At 34.9% G+C, this 20,407-nt stretch overlaps 2 protein-coding genes and 3 long non-coding RNA genes across 8 annotated transcripts; 3 read left to right on the top strand and 2 right to left on the bottom strand.

The window, feature by feature from the left end:
- LOC139812990 (uncharacterized) lies at nt 1-2,958 on the top strand. 2 transcript variants are annotated; one of them, XR_011732005.1, is made up of 3 exons: nt 24-150; nt 363-487; nt 744-2,958. It is a non-coding gene; the product is annotated as an uncharacterized lncRNA (long non-coding RNA). The 2 variants fall into 2 exon arrangements; XR_011732004.1 differs by having other exon boundaries at nt 1-150; nt 363-2,958.
- On the bottom strand, nt 2,102-4,039 carry LOC139812988 (uncharacterized). The gene is made up of 3 exons (XR_011731999.1): nt 3,947-4,039; nt 2,302-3,742; nt 2,102-2,231 (listed from the first exon to the last, which is right to left on the bottom strand). It is a non-coding gene; the product is annotated as an uncharacterized lncRNA (long non-coding RNA).
- A 370-nt stretch (nt 4,040-4,409) lies between these two features.
- On the top strand, nt 4,410-7,757 carry LOC139812975 (uncharacterized). 2 transcript variants are annotated; one of them, XM_071778175.1, is made up of 2 exons: nt 4,410-4,813; nt 5,092-7,757. In XM_071778175.1, exons 1-2 carry the CDS (start codon nt 4,762-4,764, stop codon nt 6,771-6,773), a joined length of 1,734 nt encoding a protein of 577 aa, XP_071634276.1. In that variant the 5' UTR covers nt 4,410-4,761; the 3' UTR covers nt 6,774-7,757. The 2 variants fall into 2 exon arrangements, with proteins under 2 accessions (XP_071634276.1, XP_071634277.1); XM_071778176.1 differs by lacking the exon at nt 4,410-4,813 and adding an exon at nt 4,888-5,026.
- Nucleotides 7,758-20,250, bottom strand: LOC139812977 (beta-1,3-galactosyltransferase 1). Of its 2 annotated transcripts, none has more exons than XM_071778180.1 (5): nt 19,170-20,250; nt 13,504-13,744; nt 12,950-13,215; nt 12,601-12,872; nt 7,758-12,517 (listed from the first exon to the last, which is right to left on the bottom strand). In XM_071778180.1, the coding sequence occupies exons 2-5, from the start codon at nt 13,742-13,744 to the stop codon at nt 12,094-12,096; spliced, it is 1,203 nt and encodes a 400-aa protein (XP_071634281.1). In that variant the 5' UTR covers nt 19,170-20,250; the 3' UTR covers nt 7,758-12,093. The 2 variants fall into 2 exon arrangements, with proteins under 2 accessions (XP_071634281.1, XP_071634280.1); XM_071778179.1 differs by lacking the exon at nt 19,170-20,250 and adding an exon at nt 13,985-14,400.
- On the top strand, nt 14,432-18,249 carry LOC139812991 (uncharacterized). Its single transcript, XR_011732006.1, has 3 exons — nt 14,432-15,080; nt 15,480-16,274; nt 18,099-18,249. It is a non-coding gene; the product is annotated as an uncharacterized lncRNA (long non-coding RNA).
- Nucleotides 20,251-20,407: the final 157 nt, after the last annotated feature.

Here is a 20,407-nt window from a genome sequence, read left to right as displayed (position 1 = left end):
CTTATATGTAATATCAAATGCACGAAGAAATATATACTGAGAGTGAGGGATATTAAAACATTACTACTATTGCTGTGTGTATGTGACAGGTTCTTTTTCAAACGTCGCTCAAGAAACCTGCGACGAGCACTACGAGCAGCTGGAAATTTTGTGAGGAGAATATATATAAGTCTGTTTTCTATTGCCGCTGAGCTAGTGCACATTGGTGCAATAAGTTAGAGTGGGATAAGTATATTTTGTTTCACTCTAACTTACTGCACTAGTTCAGTAGTGCGGCAATAGAAAATAATAATAAGTCGTGAATCTGCAAAAGCGCGCCGAATAAACTGCAAGTATATTTTCAGTTTTGCAATTATTTTTAGAGAGTGAAAAGGTTGAAGAAGAACACAACGGCGATAATTCACATAAATAACGATTGTATTTTGTGTACGATGTTGTATAACGAAATGTGATGCCTCACGCATTCCGCGAATTTCTCGATGGCGACGTAAGTATTTTTATATCACATGGGCGTGGAAAGTGGCCCATTACGCGTGTGTCACGCGCACGTGTGATATAAAATAGGGTGTGTAACACGTGCGGGTTGAAAATTGGACACTCGTGCGGGTGATCGCACTCGCCTTCGGCTCGTGCGTAAACTCCGCACTCGGGAATTTTCATCTTACCTCACTTGTTACACAAATAACTATTAACAAAATTACTAGGTCTATTTTAGCTTAACGTTAAAATTATTTTATCTGTAGCAGAAACTGACAAAGCGCGGCGTGAAGTCAAGTTGCTATTCTAACGTTCTTTCCATACACACCGCAGAAACGAAGAACGTAAAAGTGCACCGGCAATAAGTTTATATTTAAATATTTTTATCGTAGAGCGTTTAACGTAACAGCAAATCTTCCCTCGACGATCGCAAAGCATAGTATGTCGTCTGTTCAGAGCTGCTGGAGACATTCCCGACGACAATGTTCTTAGATTAATAACAATACCTGTCTATAAATACAGGTATTGTTAGAGAGGGTGCATTATCTTTTAATACTGTCCATCAGAACAAAACATACGGACATCTCCCATTACTGTTCGCATTCTTACTCTTGATTTTATATTCTCATGAGCTGATGTAACCCGATGGCAAAATGTCGTGTGAGTCTTCAATGTCAGCAAGTTATCACTTATTTGAAAAAGATTCCTTCTACACTACATTACGTTATAAATATTGAAACCGTAAAGTGTGACTAACGTAAAATAAAATCGTGAAACAGGAATTTGTAAAATTATGGGTTTATTGCAAGGAATATTTTATTCTTGAGGCACACATTCAATTATTTTACTAAGGAAACAATTAAGAGAAAATTGCTTCGGTAAAAATTTCTTCGAAGAATCTCTCAAAAGTGAAAAATATTAACCATCTTTATTTCTAGGCTTTTGGCCTTTTTACATTGCTGGATTACACAATTAATTTAAACTATATATGTTTTAACTATAATTGATAGGTTCATTGAACTCATAGGACTAATGTATTCTCGCATCCAAACAAAGAATAAGTTTTTTAACATCTTTTTTTAATCATCAACTAATTGTTGCGTTTATTTTAAATTCAACGTTTAAAATATTTTATACTCATGACAATGTTTCTGATCTTTGCCATGGCCTCTTATCGACCTTACTTATAATTAGTATTTTTTACTAATCCATAAGTTATATCTTTATTCATTATTTTTATATGTTGAAAAAGCCTACTCTATTAAGTTGCTATCCTTAGGTTCTTTCCATACACCGCAGAAACGAAGAACGTAAAAATATACCGGCAATAAGTCAATATTTTTATCGTCGTATCTAACGTAACAGCAAATCTTCTCCCCAAGAATAACTAAATACAACATATCGTCAGTTTAGAATTCTGAGACGTTCCCGACTGCAACGTTCTTGCATGAATACCGGTACGGTACACGATATTGTTAGAGTATAGTATTTTTTTATATTCTCCACCGGGACAGAACATCAGAGTTTTTCCCGTTTTTCCCATTGCTGCTTATACATATATGTTTATATTCTCAATCTTATATTTTTGTTAGATGTTACAGCGGTAATGTATCATGCGACATCGATATGAATTGTCGCTTATTTCAAACATGTTCTTCTACCTCTTTTATTACAGACGTGAAATAATAAAATGGCCAAAAACACATAAAATGAAAGAATAAGGCCTTGATCAAAACTTTGTTGTTCATATTTTGCTATAAAAACAAGCTTTGTGTCAATCTATTTCATTATTAATTAAATAATCTATAAAATAGTCGGACTCACATGAGAAATGCTAAAACGATTCAACTTGTGCCGCCTTATTCCGGCGATCTGTAAATCCTTTTTCCGGTAACAGACAGTAATCTCTGATAAGGTGAGTCTGTCGAATATAAAATAAATACCTTTTTATCTATACGAATGTAAGCTGCTCTTGACGCTTTTTTACTGTGGTTAATTACAAACTAATTTAATTGCCAAAAAATCAATAAAGTATCGGAAATGCCTAAAATTTTATATTCTACAATTCGTACCGTTAAAGTTTAAACTCAAAAATTTGAGTTAGTTTTTATAGATTGTTAAATTATTAGGAGAATATAATAAGATAGTAATAATAATAATTTTAAAAATTTTGTTTATTTTTCACTTGAAATTATTGAATTATTTTTCACTAAATCTTTTATTTAAAAATATGTATATATAAATAATATATAGTTCCAAACTCTGGATGACATCAGCAAATCAGAATACGAGTCGGAATTCGGAACCATAATCACATAGCTGATGACGTATGTACGCGTTTAATAAGAATATATATTAAATGTTAGAAATAATAATTAAACATAACGCACAATGGAAAGAAATAAAATATAAGATATAAAAGTGGGGTCCTGGTGGGGGGGTCGTGGGAGGCTTCGCCCCCCACACAACACAAAATTAAAATGACAATAAAATTTCCCAAAAAAATGTAAGAAATATAATTTTCCCTGTTTTTGAAAATGGTCCCATACTACCATATTGCCTCGTTGGAGATGAAGCATTCCCTTTGAAGGAATATTTGTTGCGACCATATCCAGGAAGGGGCGGATTAAATAAAGAAAAAAATATATTTAACTACCGATTGAGCCGTGCCAGGCGGCGCGCACTATTGAAAATACATTTGGTATTCTTGCCTCTCAGTGGCAAATATTAAGAAAACCAATAATCAGTAAAGTCGAAACTGCAGAAAAAATTGTGCAAGCCATTGTGTGCTTGCATAATTGGTTAAGAAAGCAAGACATAAACACTAATGAAAATATATCTGCAAGTATAATTGATCATGTAGATCATAATGATTTTTGTACTGCCTATCGTGAAATTCGTACAGGATCATATATGAGTACTATAAATCAAGTATAGAAATAAGGGAAAAATTTTGTACATACTTTAATAATGAAGGATCTGTACCTTGGCAAAATGATTATATCTAAATATGTTTTTCAAAATACAAAAAATATGTAGCCTCGCATATATTCTTTATATATCTAGATATATTCACTATTGTTTATAAGTTTTTAAACCATAACATGTAAGCATGTTGCAAAACTGGGTCAGAAAATAAAGGATGAAATCGTCGACACTCAGGACACCTGGGGGGTCTAGGTCCATGGGTTTCGCCATCCAGGCGATCGTATTCACGACCGTGGGTTTCGTACATCCAGGCTGGTATGAGTACGAGGTCAAATCCCTACAAAACATTAGAAATAGCATATATATCTCACAAGTTGTAATATTGTTCTAAAATACTTAAAATATTCTTTTACGTTTCAAAATATATACTTTAATTTATTAGTCTATATATAGAAAAGAAATTCATATAAAATTTAGTTATTTTGATTAAATAGAATTTATTTTATATAAAAAAATTACTTTTTTGTATATATATACTTACGTCATCATTTTCATTTTCTTTATTCGAATCTTGCATCTTTAATATTAATTTAATTTATTAATTTTTCTTTTTTATGTCACTGGATGATGACTAGGGCTGCGTTCCTTTTGGGCGCTCAGGCGCTCACACGCGCTGTAAGCATCATTCTATCTTCGTTGCACATCGAATATCAAACGAAGATAGAGCGATGCTTACAGCGCGTGTGAGCGCGTGAGCGCCCAAAAGGAACGCACCCTACGTATCTTCAACGTTTCCTTTCAGGTTATGTAATTTCTTAGGTTATGTGTTTTAAGTATGTACATAAAAAGTATGTATGTATGTGTACATACATAAACGCGTGGCAGAAGTTGACAAATTTGATTGGCTACCGCGGGCACAGATTAAATCTGTGCTAGTATTCTTATAGCATATTAGGGCTCAGTCACAATGAGAGGAATAAGGAATAAGATAAAGGAATAAGGAATAAGGAATAAGGGAATGTCACATCTCACTTCAGTACACGTACATTAAAGTGAGATGCAATATGCCTTATTCCTAATTCCTTTATCTTTATTCCTTATTCCTCTCATTGTGACTGAGCCTTTATAGTTCACTGGCAGCCGTGGTGCGCGTGCAGTGCGTGCACACTGCAAGTGCAACGTGGTTCGTTAAATGGAAACGTAGCCTAGCATCTAGCATGGTCGAGTAGGTAATAATTGATAATGCACGAGACGAAGACGAAGTATACATAAGTACATACATCCGACAACTTGGCCACCTAAGCAATCACGTGAATCACGCAACAAAACTCATTGCCCACCTCTACGATCGCGAGGATGGTCCCGTCCCGCGCGAGAGAGATGATGATGAAATGCGGTTGGACGGAAGGTATGGTGCGATTCTTTTCGGCCCGAACTTTGCGGCGCATTATCCCTTCCCCACATGGCGGATGGACGATACGTAACTCCCGAATGTTTTGTTCGTCTCGTCGCTGCATTCTCGATCACCGCTCCCGTTCCCTTTTTTTTTTTATATCCTTGATTATTCACGAGAGTTTTTAAATATCTTCTTAATTATTCATCTGGCTATCCGTGACGCACGGTAACGAGAGATGCAGAAACGAATTTAAAGATTTGTCTGTTAACTGTTTTCTTTCCGTAATACAGGAAAAGGACTCGGTAAGGATGAATGCGGCATAACGGAACCTGTAAAACTCGCGACAACTCAGAATAAAGCGGGTATAGGATACAGCGAGAACAATCCCTGGTGGGAAAAGATGTTTGACGACGCCATCAAAAATGTTAAGGTCACGTCGCACGGTGACGAGGTTTCTTTGTCTGTTGTCAGTGATACGGACGCTTCGCGCCTTGGAGGCGAATGCATGATCAGTGGGAGAAAATTTACACCTAGACGTTACACTAAGAACTGGAATGACTGGAAAACATTTGTAAAGTCAGAGGTCACATTCGATGACCAAAAGCTTACGCTTACAAACCCGTATAGCTGTGATACATTTACAAGGCCTATATTAATGAGGAAACCTCCTCTCGATCAGACAACTTCAATATGTTTCGGCGAAATGATGGACGAAACAACGGGACACAATCTTACGTCATCAGGTGGAAAATTGGAAAGGATCGCGGAGCAGGATAGAATACTTTTAAATAAGTCTCTATCAGATACAACTCTGACCAGGGAGAACGACACGAGCTATAGGAAGACGAATGTAGAATCAGACGTGGAGGAGAAGGAGCATGAAATAGATAGCATTGAAAGCATATTGCAATTTGATGGAAATTGGATGTCCGGCAAGTCCAGAACCAGAAAGAAGAAAGATAAAAAAAGAATACATATGCTAGCGACACGACTAGGCGCTTGTAATTTAGAGAAAGAAAGGCATGACTTTCCGAAGATTAGGACGCTTTGCCAAAAGATGAAGAAAAACAAAGAGAAAAAAGTAGATAAAAGCACGCTGTTGACTTGTTTAGCGACGGATACATCAGGCCAGGTAACAATGTCTCAAAGTCCAGAAGTCCACGGTAATAAATCTCGGGTATCAAATTCATTTAAAGAAAGAAGGTCTAGAATGAATACATTAATTAATATATTACAAAGCGGAAAAAGTGTAAATGAGAAGGACAGCGTTGGGCATAAAATAGAATTAAGTCCGGAATTGACAAATAGTATCGAGGGAAACAAAGTGACAGATAAGCGATGTAAAGACTGCATAATCGATTTAGATGCAGAGAAGCAAGATTATGATCGATATTCGATGCGAAATTTAAGATGGGACGCTTTAAAACTAGATATTCCTGAAAACCATCCCGTTTTAAAACTCGGTGTGGTAGGTGAATTGCCAGGACTCCGTAAAGAGCTCCTTTATGCCGCAAAGGAATGCGGCATAACGGAACCTGTAAAACTCGCGACAGCTCAGAATAAAGAGGGTATAGGATACAGCGAGACCAATCCCTGGCGGGAAAAGATGTTTGACGATGCCATCAAAAATGTTAGGGTCACGTCGCGCGGTGACGAGGTTTCTTTGTCTCTTGTCAGTGATACTTGTTCACCTAGAATTTACAGAACTGAAGAATTTGAGAACTGGAAACATCCAGACCGGGAAGACCGTTTGAAATGCCAACTCATTAGTAACCATAAATTAAAGAAAGAAAGTAAGAGACGGTGTAAGAAACGGTTGGGGGAAATTATCGCCTCAGTAGTAAGGCGTGGATGTTTCAACCATCAGGTAAATTCTGTAATAAATGATTTAACGTCGTTCAGTCTTACCGAAGAGGTAAAGGCAGATACCATTAAAAAAAAACCCACTCAAACTCACCGCACATCTGTTTAAAAATAAAAAAAGGAAAACCAAAAATAAAATAAAACAATACTCGAATAATTAAGTAACTTTTTGTATGTATACTTTTGCTTTTATAATTTCAAGATATTTTTAACATATAAATTACAAAAATGATGTGTAGAAATAACTTGACTGCCTTAAAAAAATGTCTAATAATAGTCTGTAAATTATACATAACTGATAAAAAATATGGATATGACTATTTAGCACTTATTCATTGAATTATTCGCTCGTTAATCATGCAATTCTAACAAAAATTGATCTGATTTTTATTTTTATAGTACATTCCGTGCTCCATTTTTAATCTTTTATTTTATATACATATAATACTGCAATGCTAGATGTATATACAAATTTTTTCTACTATAGGAATTTATTAAATTGCATTAATCATTATTTTCGATAATATTTTAGATGTGTATTTAGTTATACAAGTTTATAATTTATGTAAATTGTCTTATAATTCATGAAAAATAAATGTTAGCGGATCTGCGATTGCCTCTTCAATAATGAACAATATTTCATAAATATTATGTATAGTTAATATTAATTATAATTTCAACGTAAATAATGCTCTATCTTTATCATGATATTTGTAATGGTTACATTCTGCAAATTCATGTACTTCATTCTGATCTAAAAAAATTAATATTAATTTTAAAATGTCTTGAACGGCCAAAATTTTGAAACGTCAAACAAAATCGGTAGTAACAGTTACAAGTTGAAGTTATATTGAAACATTTCGTTGCACAATTACAATTCACACATTAAATCGATATAAAAGTGTATTCGCGATGATACATACATCGTACTTGATTGTAAATGTCAGTCGTAAAAAAAATGCATGTAAAACTCGGAAGTTTATATTATTAAGATTAGCGTTGTAAGCAAAGTTCCTATGTACGTAAAACGAATGCGCGTGCGTAAAACACTCATTTGATATATGTATTTTTAATAAATAATATTTGCATCAAAGTTCTTTTTGTTTTTTATTCGAAATGCAACATAACAATATTTACATTCATCTTATGCAGCAATCCCTGTTGTTACATTTAGTCAAACGTACGAATCGATGTCCTTTTTTAAAAGCGTTAGAAACGCAGAGATTGATACTAAACAGCGTATTGATACTATAATATGATATAAAATGATTTATCTAACTTATGTTTCATATACGACCGTCGAAATTGATGTATCCATGTATCTCTAAAAGGGAAAGAGGTGTATCTTTCGGCTGACTTTTATGTTTCACGTGAAGAGTGACGGAAGTTGTAAAATGATAGTATATTGTATTACATTTGTGTAATGTATTTTTCGCAAATATATATCAATAATTATATTACAGCTCGCCAACACTCGCGTTCAGATGTCGCATAGCACCGAATATTACAATGGCTTAGCAGAGACTAATGGTAAAAAAATTCAGCGTCACAGATCTATTGTTATAAAATGAAATAAATTTTCTAAGGCCACTAGGGTATTCCATAGAATCATTTCAAACATTTTCACCCTAAGTTACGAACATCTCATCGTCATGGATCATGGAATGCAATCTTGAAGCATACAACAGTGATTTTACTACCCCCGCAAACTCCTTCGCCATTTCAATTTCTTAATCATCCTGATGCAACATTAAACGATATACGCGGTGTATTACAAATTTCAAATTATACTTAAACTAAATTATAACAAGTTCCTACCCGAATTCGGATCAGAGATTCTAGCAAGTGTTAGGCTATATCGTCAAGCACTTAACAGCTATCTTAATGGTCTATCACTATCTTTTTATAGTATAATATATTTTTTTTAATATCGCAGTGCGGCTTCATTAAACAAATTTTCAATCAATAAATAAATTTTATCATGGATTGCAAACTATACTGCGATCTAACATTTACGAATATTAAATTTTTTTTTAATTGGAACAAAAGCTTTGCCGCGCTACAATATCATTTGATGTTCGTTTATTTCGTTTTCGATAAACGCTCCGTTATATAATTGTTGGAATTGATTAAAACCAGTGTAATTTGTATACATATATCTGGAACTTGCTTTTGAAGAAAAATCAAATCCACAAGCTGTAATAAAAGTATATAAATATGCACATAAATATATAAAATTCATACGCAATTCCCGTGTTTTGCGGAAATAATACTAAAAAGCACACGCATACAAAATAGTTCAATTCGAATATACCAAAGTTGAATAAATGTTTTAGAGAAAAATTTGTTTTTATCTCTGCAAAATGCATATTCATATTCATATAATTTTATTAATGTAAAAATGTGTGGACTAAAAAACACGGAGACTCTTTTGTATCTTGAACATTGTTTCTTAAAGACACATAAAGAAAATATTTAATTATAAAATGTATTTTAAATAAACGTCATTCTTAACAAAGTCTTCCTGGGGAAATCTACACGAATGCAATGAATGCAATGACGCTCGGTTTTTGCAAAATTAACAAGTAAAAACAACATATCTTAATTTTAAAGTATGATTATATTCTTTTAATTATCTAAAGCAAAAATGTAAAACGAATCATAATGAAATATAATTAACACAATACTTTTACGTTACAAAACTTTTTATTAATATTAATTGGAATACCAATAAATTTAAAAGATCAACTTTATTTAAAAATACGAATGAGAGATGGAATCCTCAAATCAAGTCATGAGCACAAGTCATTATTTTGTTGTTTAAATAGAAAATAAATATTTACATTCTTATATTACTAAATTGAGGAAGCAATTTTTTCATACCTAATTTGTATATTATAGAAAAACATAAGGCTATTTAAGAGTTTCTGAAATATGTAGATTAATAATATTATATAATGCTATTACATTCCTAAATAATTTCGCATAAGTACGTGGAAGCAACAGCATTATTTGTATTATTAAAATAAAGGAAACTTTGTTTCCCTGTGACTTTCGGCTACAGATATTTGAACAAGGTATTCAACTGTCAATTTTTGTAGATCATAACAAAATCATGCTTTTTGGAAAATTGTTTACATTTACGTTACATAGATAAATGTACCATTTAAATGGCATTAGGAAGTGACAATCGAAAAGTCTAACACTCGAAAAAAACTGTTCATGACACAGTAATATTCTTCTTCCTCGTAGATCGTATCGCGAGAGGTCCTAGATTCGAATTCCTCATAGACTCGAGCCTCCAAAAATGTTACGCCCGCATGTGAGACTCGCACGTGTTTTCGCACTCGCGTCACCTCTCTTTTAATTACGCCCGCGCACTCCGAGCAGTGAAAACTGACAGCTTCGGAGAACAAATTTATTCGCAGCTGAATTACAAATCTCACGTAAAGTAATGAGAACATCTGTACCACTTGACGGCTTATGGGCTCTATTCTTGCGTACTCACTCACAATATTACATATGTATCGAATGGTCGAAATACGTATATGCTTCCAAAATGATATTTTTGAACATTCTTTTACGGTATTCGCATTAAGAAACGTATACGCTTTTCAATTATGTATTGAATTATATACTTGGGGCAACGTCGGAAAACTATATAATCTTTTTTATAAATATTGGACAAATATATACAGCGCATAGAGGGCAATCGTGTAGTCCTGTATGATTCCACTTGCAAAAAACGTAATGCTATCATAACCTATGTACAAATAAGCTTTTATATAATATTTATTTCATTATTATATTATTTTATAATACTTGCTTTAATTATGGAATCTATCGCTGATATTCTTATTTGAAAAACTAAATATAATTCAACAATTTGTATTAAATTTCTTGCTTTGGTTTTATTTAAATGACATAATTAAATAAAATATATTTCTATCAGCTCAAAAGAAGTCTGGTCTCGTATGAAATTTTTTTTTAATTATTAGAGCTTGTATTACAATTTATTAGAACTGATATTTAATTTTAATATGGCGTTGCGCTTTGTTTTGAGAACTTTTGTTTTTTATTACACTCATTAAATACGTATACGTTTCTTTAAAAACATATTACATAACATTTGAAACATTATGAAGAAAAAAATGCGTATACGCTTCATTGCAATTGTCACGGAGATTATTACCGTTCTAGGGAATTTTTAAATGCGATTATTCGCAATTGGCCATTGGCGCAAATATTTCAAGAATAAAGCGGGGAGCACAGACTTTTGCATAATGCATAATGCGTAAGCATAAGACAATTGATTGGTCCATATACATGTGCATGAAGAAATGGACCAATCAATTTTCTTATGTTTGTATATTATGCGTTATGCAAAAGTCTGTGTTTCTCCCTAAAAGTCTCAGGGGCCCTATTCTTGAAAAATATCACATACGATATGTCATAAATATCACACTCTGCAACCAATAGCACACTTGCAAAGTGTGATTTTCTAGTAACATTCCTAAAATATCGTATGCGATATTTTTCGAGAATAGGACCCTTGGTACGAAATCTTTAGAGCGTTCGTTTACAGACAACGGTTTATCATCAAGAGAACACTTCGTTTTTTTCCACTAACAGTTCGATTCGGCTCAAACCTAAAAGCGCGGGCGTAACACTATGTTTCAGATCTTGCCATTTTCATGTCTTTTTCTCTTCATATTTTACATAAAGAGGCGAAAAAGATAATGTAAAATATGTAAAAGGTCTAATTGACAGCGTATCCTTAAATACTACTTTGGTTTAAATAGAAAAATATACAAAACCTCCAGTGTCATTTGTCACGATCGCTCCACGTATAGTACCAATTGCACCGATGTCGGTTAACGTCAATATATATACTAATCAATTAAACTTTCTGTTTCCACTTATACTACACGCGAAATCATAATTCGTAAAAAGACAGTGAACCGTTAACCGATGGACGACGGTTAGACAATCAGTGCAAATTGGCTGTAGTCTTACTTGTGTGAAACTTAAAGGACTTAATATTAATTGTGACTTAATATTAAACTAATAGAAATTGGACACAGCCTGACAGAATCGAAGATTTGCGAAAATTAACTGATCTTATCACTTCGAAATCTGAATTACATCTTTTATGATGAAATCCATAAGCTGCATAAGTATATTTATAAAGCTGCATAATAATAGGAAGCAATCGACAATATTTCGATGTTTGCAAAGAGATTCGTAAATAAATAATTAGTTTCGTAAGGAATCGAAGAAAACTTCCTTAAAGCTCTGAAAAATTGCGAGATTCATAGCTTCCTCTCATCACCATTCCTCTCATCTATTTGATTCCACTCGCGTTCAGCAGGAAGCTCGATAAAAAATTAGTCTTATAATGTATAGAATCAATATTATCAGAAGTATATTTAAACGCACTTGTTTATAGTTTTTCTTTTAAAGACGTAATAGCCGGCATTTCTCCCACTTCTGCTCAGAACAATTGGTTTTCTATCGGTACGAGTACGATTGCTGCATGGAATGCTAGTATCATTCACTTTTACCCAAATCACATACATATTGGACGCGTTAACCTTATGCGTGGTAATAGCGTTCCTAAGCACACAGGGATCTATTTTGCGAGGTATATAACTGAATCCAGGATGGTTGACGGGTCGGACTTTCGCACGTCTCGCGCATAAACCCGTGACGTATACGTCCTCCAAGTGTAGCAACGGTGTTACCAATGCTGCTTGATATAACTTAGACGCAATATCCGTACTCATAACATATCCTGTGCCTGATAAATAGTTTGGATATGTTTTCTCCGAGTACATATACTTGGGTGTATACCTACGTAATTAAAATTGTTGCTTGTGTTAAATTATTTTTCCATAACGTCCTGCTAAATAATAGTGACGAAAGGATATACTTGCCACTTGTTTTTGGGATCCACTATCGGTTTAGCGTTACAAATGAGAGAACCTAGGAGAATCTCCGCTTGCGTTCTCGAGCGCAGCGTTTGCAGAAGCAAGGGAATATTTACGAACATGTCGTCGTCCGTTTTCATGAGGTATTTAGCTTGATAGCAATTCGACGTCACCCATTTCAGCATCATGACCGACTTTAGCGTCAAATTGTTATATGTATCAAAGAAACGTTCTTGCACAATATCATTGTACTGAGAACTTTCCTCAACAATCAAATTCTAAAAAGAAACGCTATAAATTAACATACTGTAAGAGTAATTCTCTATACAGGAATAAAATTGTAAAGAATACTTACGTTGAGTGTATCATTGTCACTTTTTCCTAGTAAAAATGCTATTTTTACTGTAGAATTGTACAAATTGTCTAAATTATATTTATTGGCCCAAGTATTCCTAATAGCAGCGCGGGCCTCCTGATTTGCGACTGCCGAGCATATAATTATTAGCAGGTATGGCGGTAGTGAACAGATGCCAGTAGGACTGAGAATCGATGTATTATTCTCCGGGTGAATATAAACACAGAGATCTCTTGATGTGTTATATGACCATCCAGGCAATTGTGCTGTAAATTAATTATTTGCGTCAGTTTCTTTTAGACCATGTAAAATGTGTTACTTTTTTAATATTATTGTATCATAAAAAAACACTGTTTTATATCATATTATACTAAATCGTAATTATACATCAATATCAAATATATGTCCAAGGATGTAGCAATCAGATTATAAAGTATTTTAAAATATACTTTTTATTATACTCTATTTAATATACATTTATATACTTATATATTCTTAAAGTTTATGAAAATTGTGTTATCGTGACTAAAGGATGTTAAACAATAGATGCGTACCCACGGATGCCATCAAACGGGAGTTGCCAAGAGGTTCTGCAGAGGATGGAGTGTCACTTAAGCTTGAGAATGGACTCTGAGCGGAGTGATACGCTGGCACATATAAAAGGCCTAAAATGGCTGATAGAATCACAAATCCTATTGCCAATCGCCGAACAAAAGATGCCTTGCCTTTAACACTGCCATTGTTGTTGACAGTGATCGCAGGTAAATCCACGGGCAGTAATCGTGATCTGTCCATCTATATGGAAAAAGAAAACACTTATATTAATTTTTAAGAACTAACAAATATTATTAGCAAATTAACTACAAATTGAAATATATGGAAAATATATGGAACAGTCTAAATAACTGAAAATAATCTAAATACGCGAACAAAAACCTTTCTGTATGCAAGGTACATTTGGTTACAATAGCACGTATACTAATAAGAGAATGTCATCAGTTTTAAAACACTGTATTTGCAACGATTACGATTTACCTTGAGTTTTAATGTGTCCCTCAACATTCGACCGCGAATTGGTAACAAATTTCACAGAATTCATTGCTCCTCACAGTGCGTATATTGACATTTTGCAATACAGAATACCTCTCCCGTTTAAGTTCCAATATATTTATAAACAAATAATACTTTTGTCCAAAATATAGGCAAGGAATGTCACAATACGCGTTTGAGATACCGCTGGCACAGCTGCCATAACAAAGACCATTAATAAAAGCTGTGTTGGCTTATACTGGTGAACGTCATTGGTCAGCGGTACCTTAGCATCAGCCTTATCAATAACCAGAACTGCGTTTGCGACGGCAACACAAACACCATCCATCTTGCCTGTTTCAATTTCGTACGTTTAAAAACATTTGAATTGTGTAGTACAACCAGGGAACAGCCATGAAGGCATTCACTTTCAGTTTTATTTAACCCTTCTTTCTACATCACAAGCATAGGGTGATTAATAAGTCTTTAAATGTGAAAGGATATAGGAGGCGCCCTAGTGATAGTATAACGAGATTTCTGTCGATCACATTTCGACTAAAAATTGATATATTTAACTGATTCCTTGAGAATTAGACAGTTTCAAAGTGGAATCCCGATAATATAGCCAGCCATATATTGGAGGAAGGTCCAAAAACTAGCTAGAAAGAGGTCTAGAAGGAAGGACAAAGACGACAAAGGTAGGAGAAAGAGAGAACAGTTACGGAAATGGTGAGACAGAAAGACAGAAAGACTGGGTGAGACAGAAAGAGAAAAGCCGAGTCTGATAAGCACGTATCTAGTAACAAATGAACAAAGAATCGTGGTAGATAAGGAAGTACCTATATGATAAATTTTTGATAACGCGATAAAATATAGAGAATTATTGGGTAGCAAACGAAAATACTCAAATAACTAAAAAATAAAACGTACAAGATCGTGTGGTGGAAAAATGTTTGATAACATAAGAGAGAGAAAAAACAACATAACTGAGAATGTAATGCTAAAAGAGATTATCAAAAGGAAGAAGGAAACAAGAACAAAAGGCAGATCAGGATTCGATTGAAAGAAACGAGATTACGATTACAGGTATTGAGAAAGAGAGGTAAGTTATCGTAATTCTATAGAAGTAAAGGTAATCGAAGAGCTAGATAAACGTAGGAAAAAACGGAGGCAGTGCAATAAGGTTAAAATGATAATTAACAAAGGAAAATTAAGATATGAGGAAGAAATTGAGGCTAGGGAGATAGAGGCTAATAATAATATACATAGAGAATAGATTTAAAAGTGGTCATAAAGGAGACATAGTAGTAGAGGCTAATGTTAATATACATATAAAATATAGATCAAAGAAAAGATATATAGAATAGAATAGAAAAAAAATAAGAAACGACAGATTTAGTAGGTCAAAAATATTTCTTAAAAATATTGTAGAAGCTAATAGGTGTTTCAATATAGAAGAAGGAAAAGAAAAATAACAGATTTCTTATTCAATCCTCAATAGAGTCGAATGATGTAAGGGTATCATCTTGGACTGGGATATGGATATACATGCATGTTTTGGTGGGGGCTACGGAGAACATTAAAGGGATTACAACTGGAAAGAATGAAGAGAAGAAACATGAATCCAGTTAGCAAGGAAATCAGAACTGGGTATATACATCATATCAAGAGACACAGCAGTGTCTCGCGCCAAGTACGCGCGGAGCGAGACCGACCGTTCAAGAGATACTAATTACAATGGAGGGTAATGACCTATCCGAGGAATTTAAAATATTTAACGGGTTAATGGCTTGTTTTGTTATTTAATGTAATGTTTTAATCGCTTTAAATTTGGACATATTAAGACTTTATGAAAATCTACAGGAATATGTATCATATGCGGAGAAGCATTCCATGGAGCATGTGAAAAAGTGATCAATTGTGTGAATTGTAGTGAGGATCATAAATCTACAAATAACAGATGTCAGGTATACAATTTCAATTTCCATTTTTAAAAATGGCAGAAAGAAACGTATCAATTCGAGAAGTAAGAATATTGTTAAGAGCTGACAGAAGTAGAAAGAGTTTATATATAAAGAATTCCAAAGAATGACTCAAAGTAAACCAAAAAGAACCAGACGGAATACAGAAGTAATCTGAACTAGGATGAGAACATCTTTGTAAAAGTACACATTCGATGATAAATTATCACAACGACAAAAGGATAATAATAGAAGACCGTTCAAATAAAGTAAAAAGAGAACAAAAAGATAAAGGAGAAAGAAAAAAGAAAATATTATGACCGAAAAGAAGAAAAGTAAGTTAAGAAACTATCTCAAGAAATAATATATAGGATTTAAATAGCTTTATGTTTGAAGAATCATTACGAGCGTATAAAAATGTGACGGACGGATAGCTCATCATCGAGTTTAGACCAGATCGAATACAAAGTTTGAGTATTAACTTTATGAAAGAGTTATTAAAATTATTTAACTACTTTGACAAAATAGTTAAGTTCAAAAAAGATCATTTTAAACTGTCTTTATTAAGTCCAATAAAAAATATGAGATCAATACGTTATCATCCTGCACGAGTAAAATGTAAAATATTTGAGAGAGTGGAAAGAGTAATCTGGTAGGCTGAGAATGAGAAGTAAAAATCAAGATAGATTCAGAAGAGGGAGGTCGTGTACAGACAATATAGCCTTTGTAGAATAACAGCGGAAATAAAAATAGGAATAATGGAAGACACAAGTACTGTGGCTGCTTTTTTAGATGCCATATAATTATCATAGCATCAGCATGATACAGTGAAGAGAGATTATCCTTGTTGATAAGTTAATGAAAGAAGGGTGCTCATGAAAAATTCTTCTATGTAAACGAGCGGCTGAGAGAAAGAAAGACGAAGTTCATAATATTGTAATTAGAGAGGAATCAATAAAAAAAAAATAATTTTTAAAGAATTGCCACAAGGGGTGATAAGCTTTACATTATACACATTATATGTATATTAAAGACATCACAAAAGTATTAAACATAATGTAAAGGTATTACAATGCACAGATGATATAGGCTGCGGTCCACTTGACACTACAAATGCTTTGGAGCGTTCTCCTTCTTCTTCTTCTTTCTTTATTAAAAGAAAAGAGAAGAGAAATGCTTCAAAGCATTTTGTAGCGTCAAGTAGACCGCAGCCATAGTAATATATATGTCACAGGGAATAACTCTATAATTAGTAAAGGAATTCGGTTTGAACATTTTTTTTTATTAAGCGGTATCCATAATTAATGTAGAGAATCTAAGCCAATTTTTAGTACTTTTTGAATTAAAAAAAAAAAAAACCTAAATTTGAGAAAGTTATAGCTTGCTAAGGTTTCTTTGATGACGGCAACTTCAAAAGATTTCGCATATAAGGTATGACGTCACAGCACATTTTCGTGTACTATATTTTCTTCAATTTTGAAGATATTGCAAAAATTCAAAAAGTTTACAAAGAAAGTATGCCATGATCTATCAGACCGCTTAATAAAAAAAATTTATGTTAAAACCGAATTGGAAGATGTGGTTGAATTAATAGGAAATAACTTGAGAGAACTAGGACTAGTTTTGGAAAGAAATTAAGTTTGTGGATTTTAACACGACAGAAAAAATAAATAATTTAGTGAAAATAAAAATATGGATGATAGTGAAATCTGGTGCACAAAACATGCTAAATTGTTAGATAGATTATACATTTAATTTGATAATCAATTCATATTTAATAAACAGATCAATTAAAGTGAATGAAGCTATCAATATTTTAAAAGTTTTAAATAGAATATTATGAGGAATGGAAATAAACCCAATTGAGCTTTATACAAGAAAATGTCATTAAGACTGACTAACGATGTGATTTTAACTGAGTCACTAAGGCCCGGTTGCACCAAATACGTCACATATTTAACCTTAGCTTAACTTACTCTTCGTCTCTTTCTAACTGTCCCCTTAGAAAGAGACGAAGAGTGAGTTAAGCTAAGATTAAATATTACGTGACGTTGGTGCAACCGGGCCCAAGTGCTTGTAAAACGCTGTGCAATGATAATCTTAGTGTCTACCAATATAAATATATCTGTAAAATAAAAAGATATTCTTTTGTATTGCAGATATTATATCTAAGGTAGATAAAAGTATATAAAATTATTATAAGATGAATCCCTAGTCAGGTAGGAATAAAAGGAAACGAGCAGATGAATCAGCTGAGAAGGCGACAGAAGAAATAAGTGATAGAATCAAGTTATATATACCTATTAAAGACTGGAGGATAGAGTAAATATGTATATAATGTATAATTTAATTATAATAAAACTGGAGAAAGGTCAGACCTAGAGGAAAGATTCAAAGAAATTAAATATTTCAACGAGTATTACATTTTAAGGAAAACAATCATGTATGACTCAGCAAACTTGATCAACTAATTAAGAGGACTTATCACAATAATTAATCGTTTATATATAAGAGCTAACCACTACAATTTAAATGAATCCTTCGCGAGAAAAGGGTATATACATAGATGTCGCTAAATGTAAAATGCAAAGTGCAGAGCAGAGTTTCTAGATACGAGTAGGTACACCATACTGTACTTAAGATGCATTAGATTCGACGAGGTTAGAGATAGACCGTATCGTGAACTAGAAAGATTGGGAATTCCATTTCCGTATGACATCGAGAACAGGTTAAAGAACATTAATGTGAAACCTCTAAAAGCTATCCGGACCTTCAAAAAAAAAAAAATAGCACAATAAGATAATAAAGACTGTTAAATATTAATATAAGATACATAATAACAACTCATCGAACAAAAACAAGCATAAGCATTATCTTTAACTACTGCTAACTGCATAATTACTCACGTTCATGAATAAACATACTGACATCATGTATTACCCTCGCATTTTCTCGCTAGGAAACAAACAAGAGGCCTGACCTCGACACGCACCAGGAAGCGGGCTATCAATCCGACGAGCGTGATCTAATAATAATTTCGCGGCTTTCAAGCGTACGTCTCTCGCAACGTTGAGAAATATGCGTAGTCCAGTCGCGAGACGCACGCGGGGCGCCCTTGCCTCCCGGCCGGGGGGGGGGGGCCACTAAATTCGCGCTCGATGCCGACGATGTGCCTTGATTGACGAGTCTTGCGACATACCTATCGCCGGGACAACAAACGAGACGCTCACCTTTCGGCCGCGATGACTGCGTGGTCACGGAGCCGCATTTGGCGGCTCTCCATTTACCCTCCGTCCGCGTGGAATGACAGCTCGGCTCACCGGCGGAACGTCGCGCGCCGCGGAAGACGTGCGGACGCGTGCCACGGATACGCGGCAAGCGGAAGAACAGGTTCCATTTAACTCGATGTCTCTCGTTCGCTCGCTCCGGTCTCTCTTTCCTTCGCTCCCCTCGCCGTCGCTCGTCGCTCTCCCGGCGCTGTCACACGACCTCTCCTCCCCGAGGAAGTCGTGTGCGTGTGACCGCCGCGCGCTTGCGCGCCGGCTGCTCTCGCGCGAGGAAGCTCTTTTTTCGTAATCTCGCGGTAACAAGGCGCGATTACGTTAATTGATTACGTAATTCGATCTTGATCCCCGATAAGATAAGGAATCGAAAGTGAAAGCCCTGATAATCGTGTTTTGCTTGCCGTTTTTATTTATTTATTTTTTTTTCAGAGTCGACGTCGGTTGTTATTATCACGCCAATAAAACATTCGTAATTGCTTCATGAATTGCTTTCGATCAGCTTCCATCAGATTCTGCCCTCCTCTTCAGTCTTTTCTTCTTTCAAATTGCAAATATTGCAATACCAGCTAGCGGTTGTAGCGCGAGCGACATATGTAAACAATGAAATTAGACGAAATCGCAGATCGATCAGATCTATCATCGCTTCTCTTCTTCCCGCTTCTATACGCGAATATGCTTCTCACTTCGTTCTGAACGCGGCAGGTGCACGGTGCACGAGACTCACGACTCACGAGAGTGCAGATGAGACCCAGACACCCGTCCGGGCGAACGACCCGTCGGAACTCGGAACCTGTCGACCTCGTCGCAAATTTCCTTCTCCTGCCAGTCCTGCCTTTAGGATCTGCTTTACAACCACACCGCTTTCATTCCGGCCGCGCGAAGCGTAACGCGGTCAGCGGTCAGCGGTCAGCGGTCGCGGACGTGGACGAAGCGCGCACTCTCACAATCCTCACATTTCACATTCCCATATCGCACCACTGGCAACTGGCACTGACCCGGCAACTGCGACGCGTCGTCCACGTTTGCTGTGTTTGCTTTGCACCGTCTCGGCTGGTCTCGGCACTCTCGGCGCACTGAACTGAACACTGAATTGCACCGATTGCACGATGTCGTTCGTTGACAAGGAGAGAAGGAGACGAGCAGCGGGAGAAACCGATTGCGGGACGAATGCTCGTTCGCTCGCA

Source organism: Temnothorax longispinosus, chromosome 5 (assembly GCF_030848805.1).
Source record: "Temnothorax longispinosus isolate EJ_2023e chromosome 5, Tlon_JGU_v1, whole genome shotgun sequence".
NCBI classification, from domain to species: domain Eukaryota; kingdom Metazoa; phylum Arthropoda; class Insecta; order Hymenoptera; family Formicidae; genus Temnothorax; species Temnothorax longispinosus.
Note: the sequence above shows the minus strand (reverse complement) of the source record. Positions and strands in the feature narration are given on the sequence as shown.

Excerpts from the sequence above, each read along its gene's own strand:
- LOC139812975 (XM_071778175.1), top strand. The coding sequence starts at position 4,762 with ATGGTCCCGTCCCGCGCGAGAGAGATGATGATGAAATGCGGTTGGACG. Across the intron at positions 4,814-5,091 it reads GAAATGCGGTTGGACGGAAG|GAAAAGGACTCGGTAAGGAT; the intron begins GTATGGTGCGAT and ends TCCGTAATACAG.
- LOC139812977 (XM_071778179.1), bottom strand. The coding sequence starts at position 14,011 with ATGTTGAGGGACACATTAAAACTCAAG. Across the intron at positions 13,745-13,984 it reads GGGACACATTAAAACTCAAG|ATGGACAGATCACGATTACT; the intron begins GTAAATCGTAAT and ends TTTTCCATATAG. Across the intron at positions 12,873-12,949 it reads GTGACAATGATACACTCAAC|AATTTGATTGTTGAGGAAAG; the intron begins GTAAGTATTCTT and ends GTTTCTTTTTAG.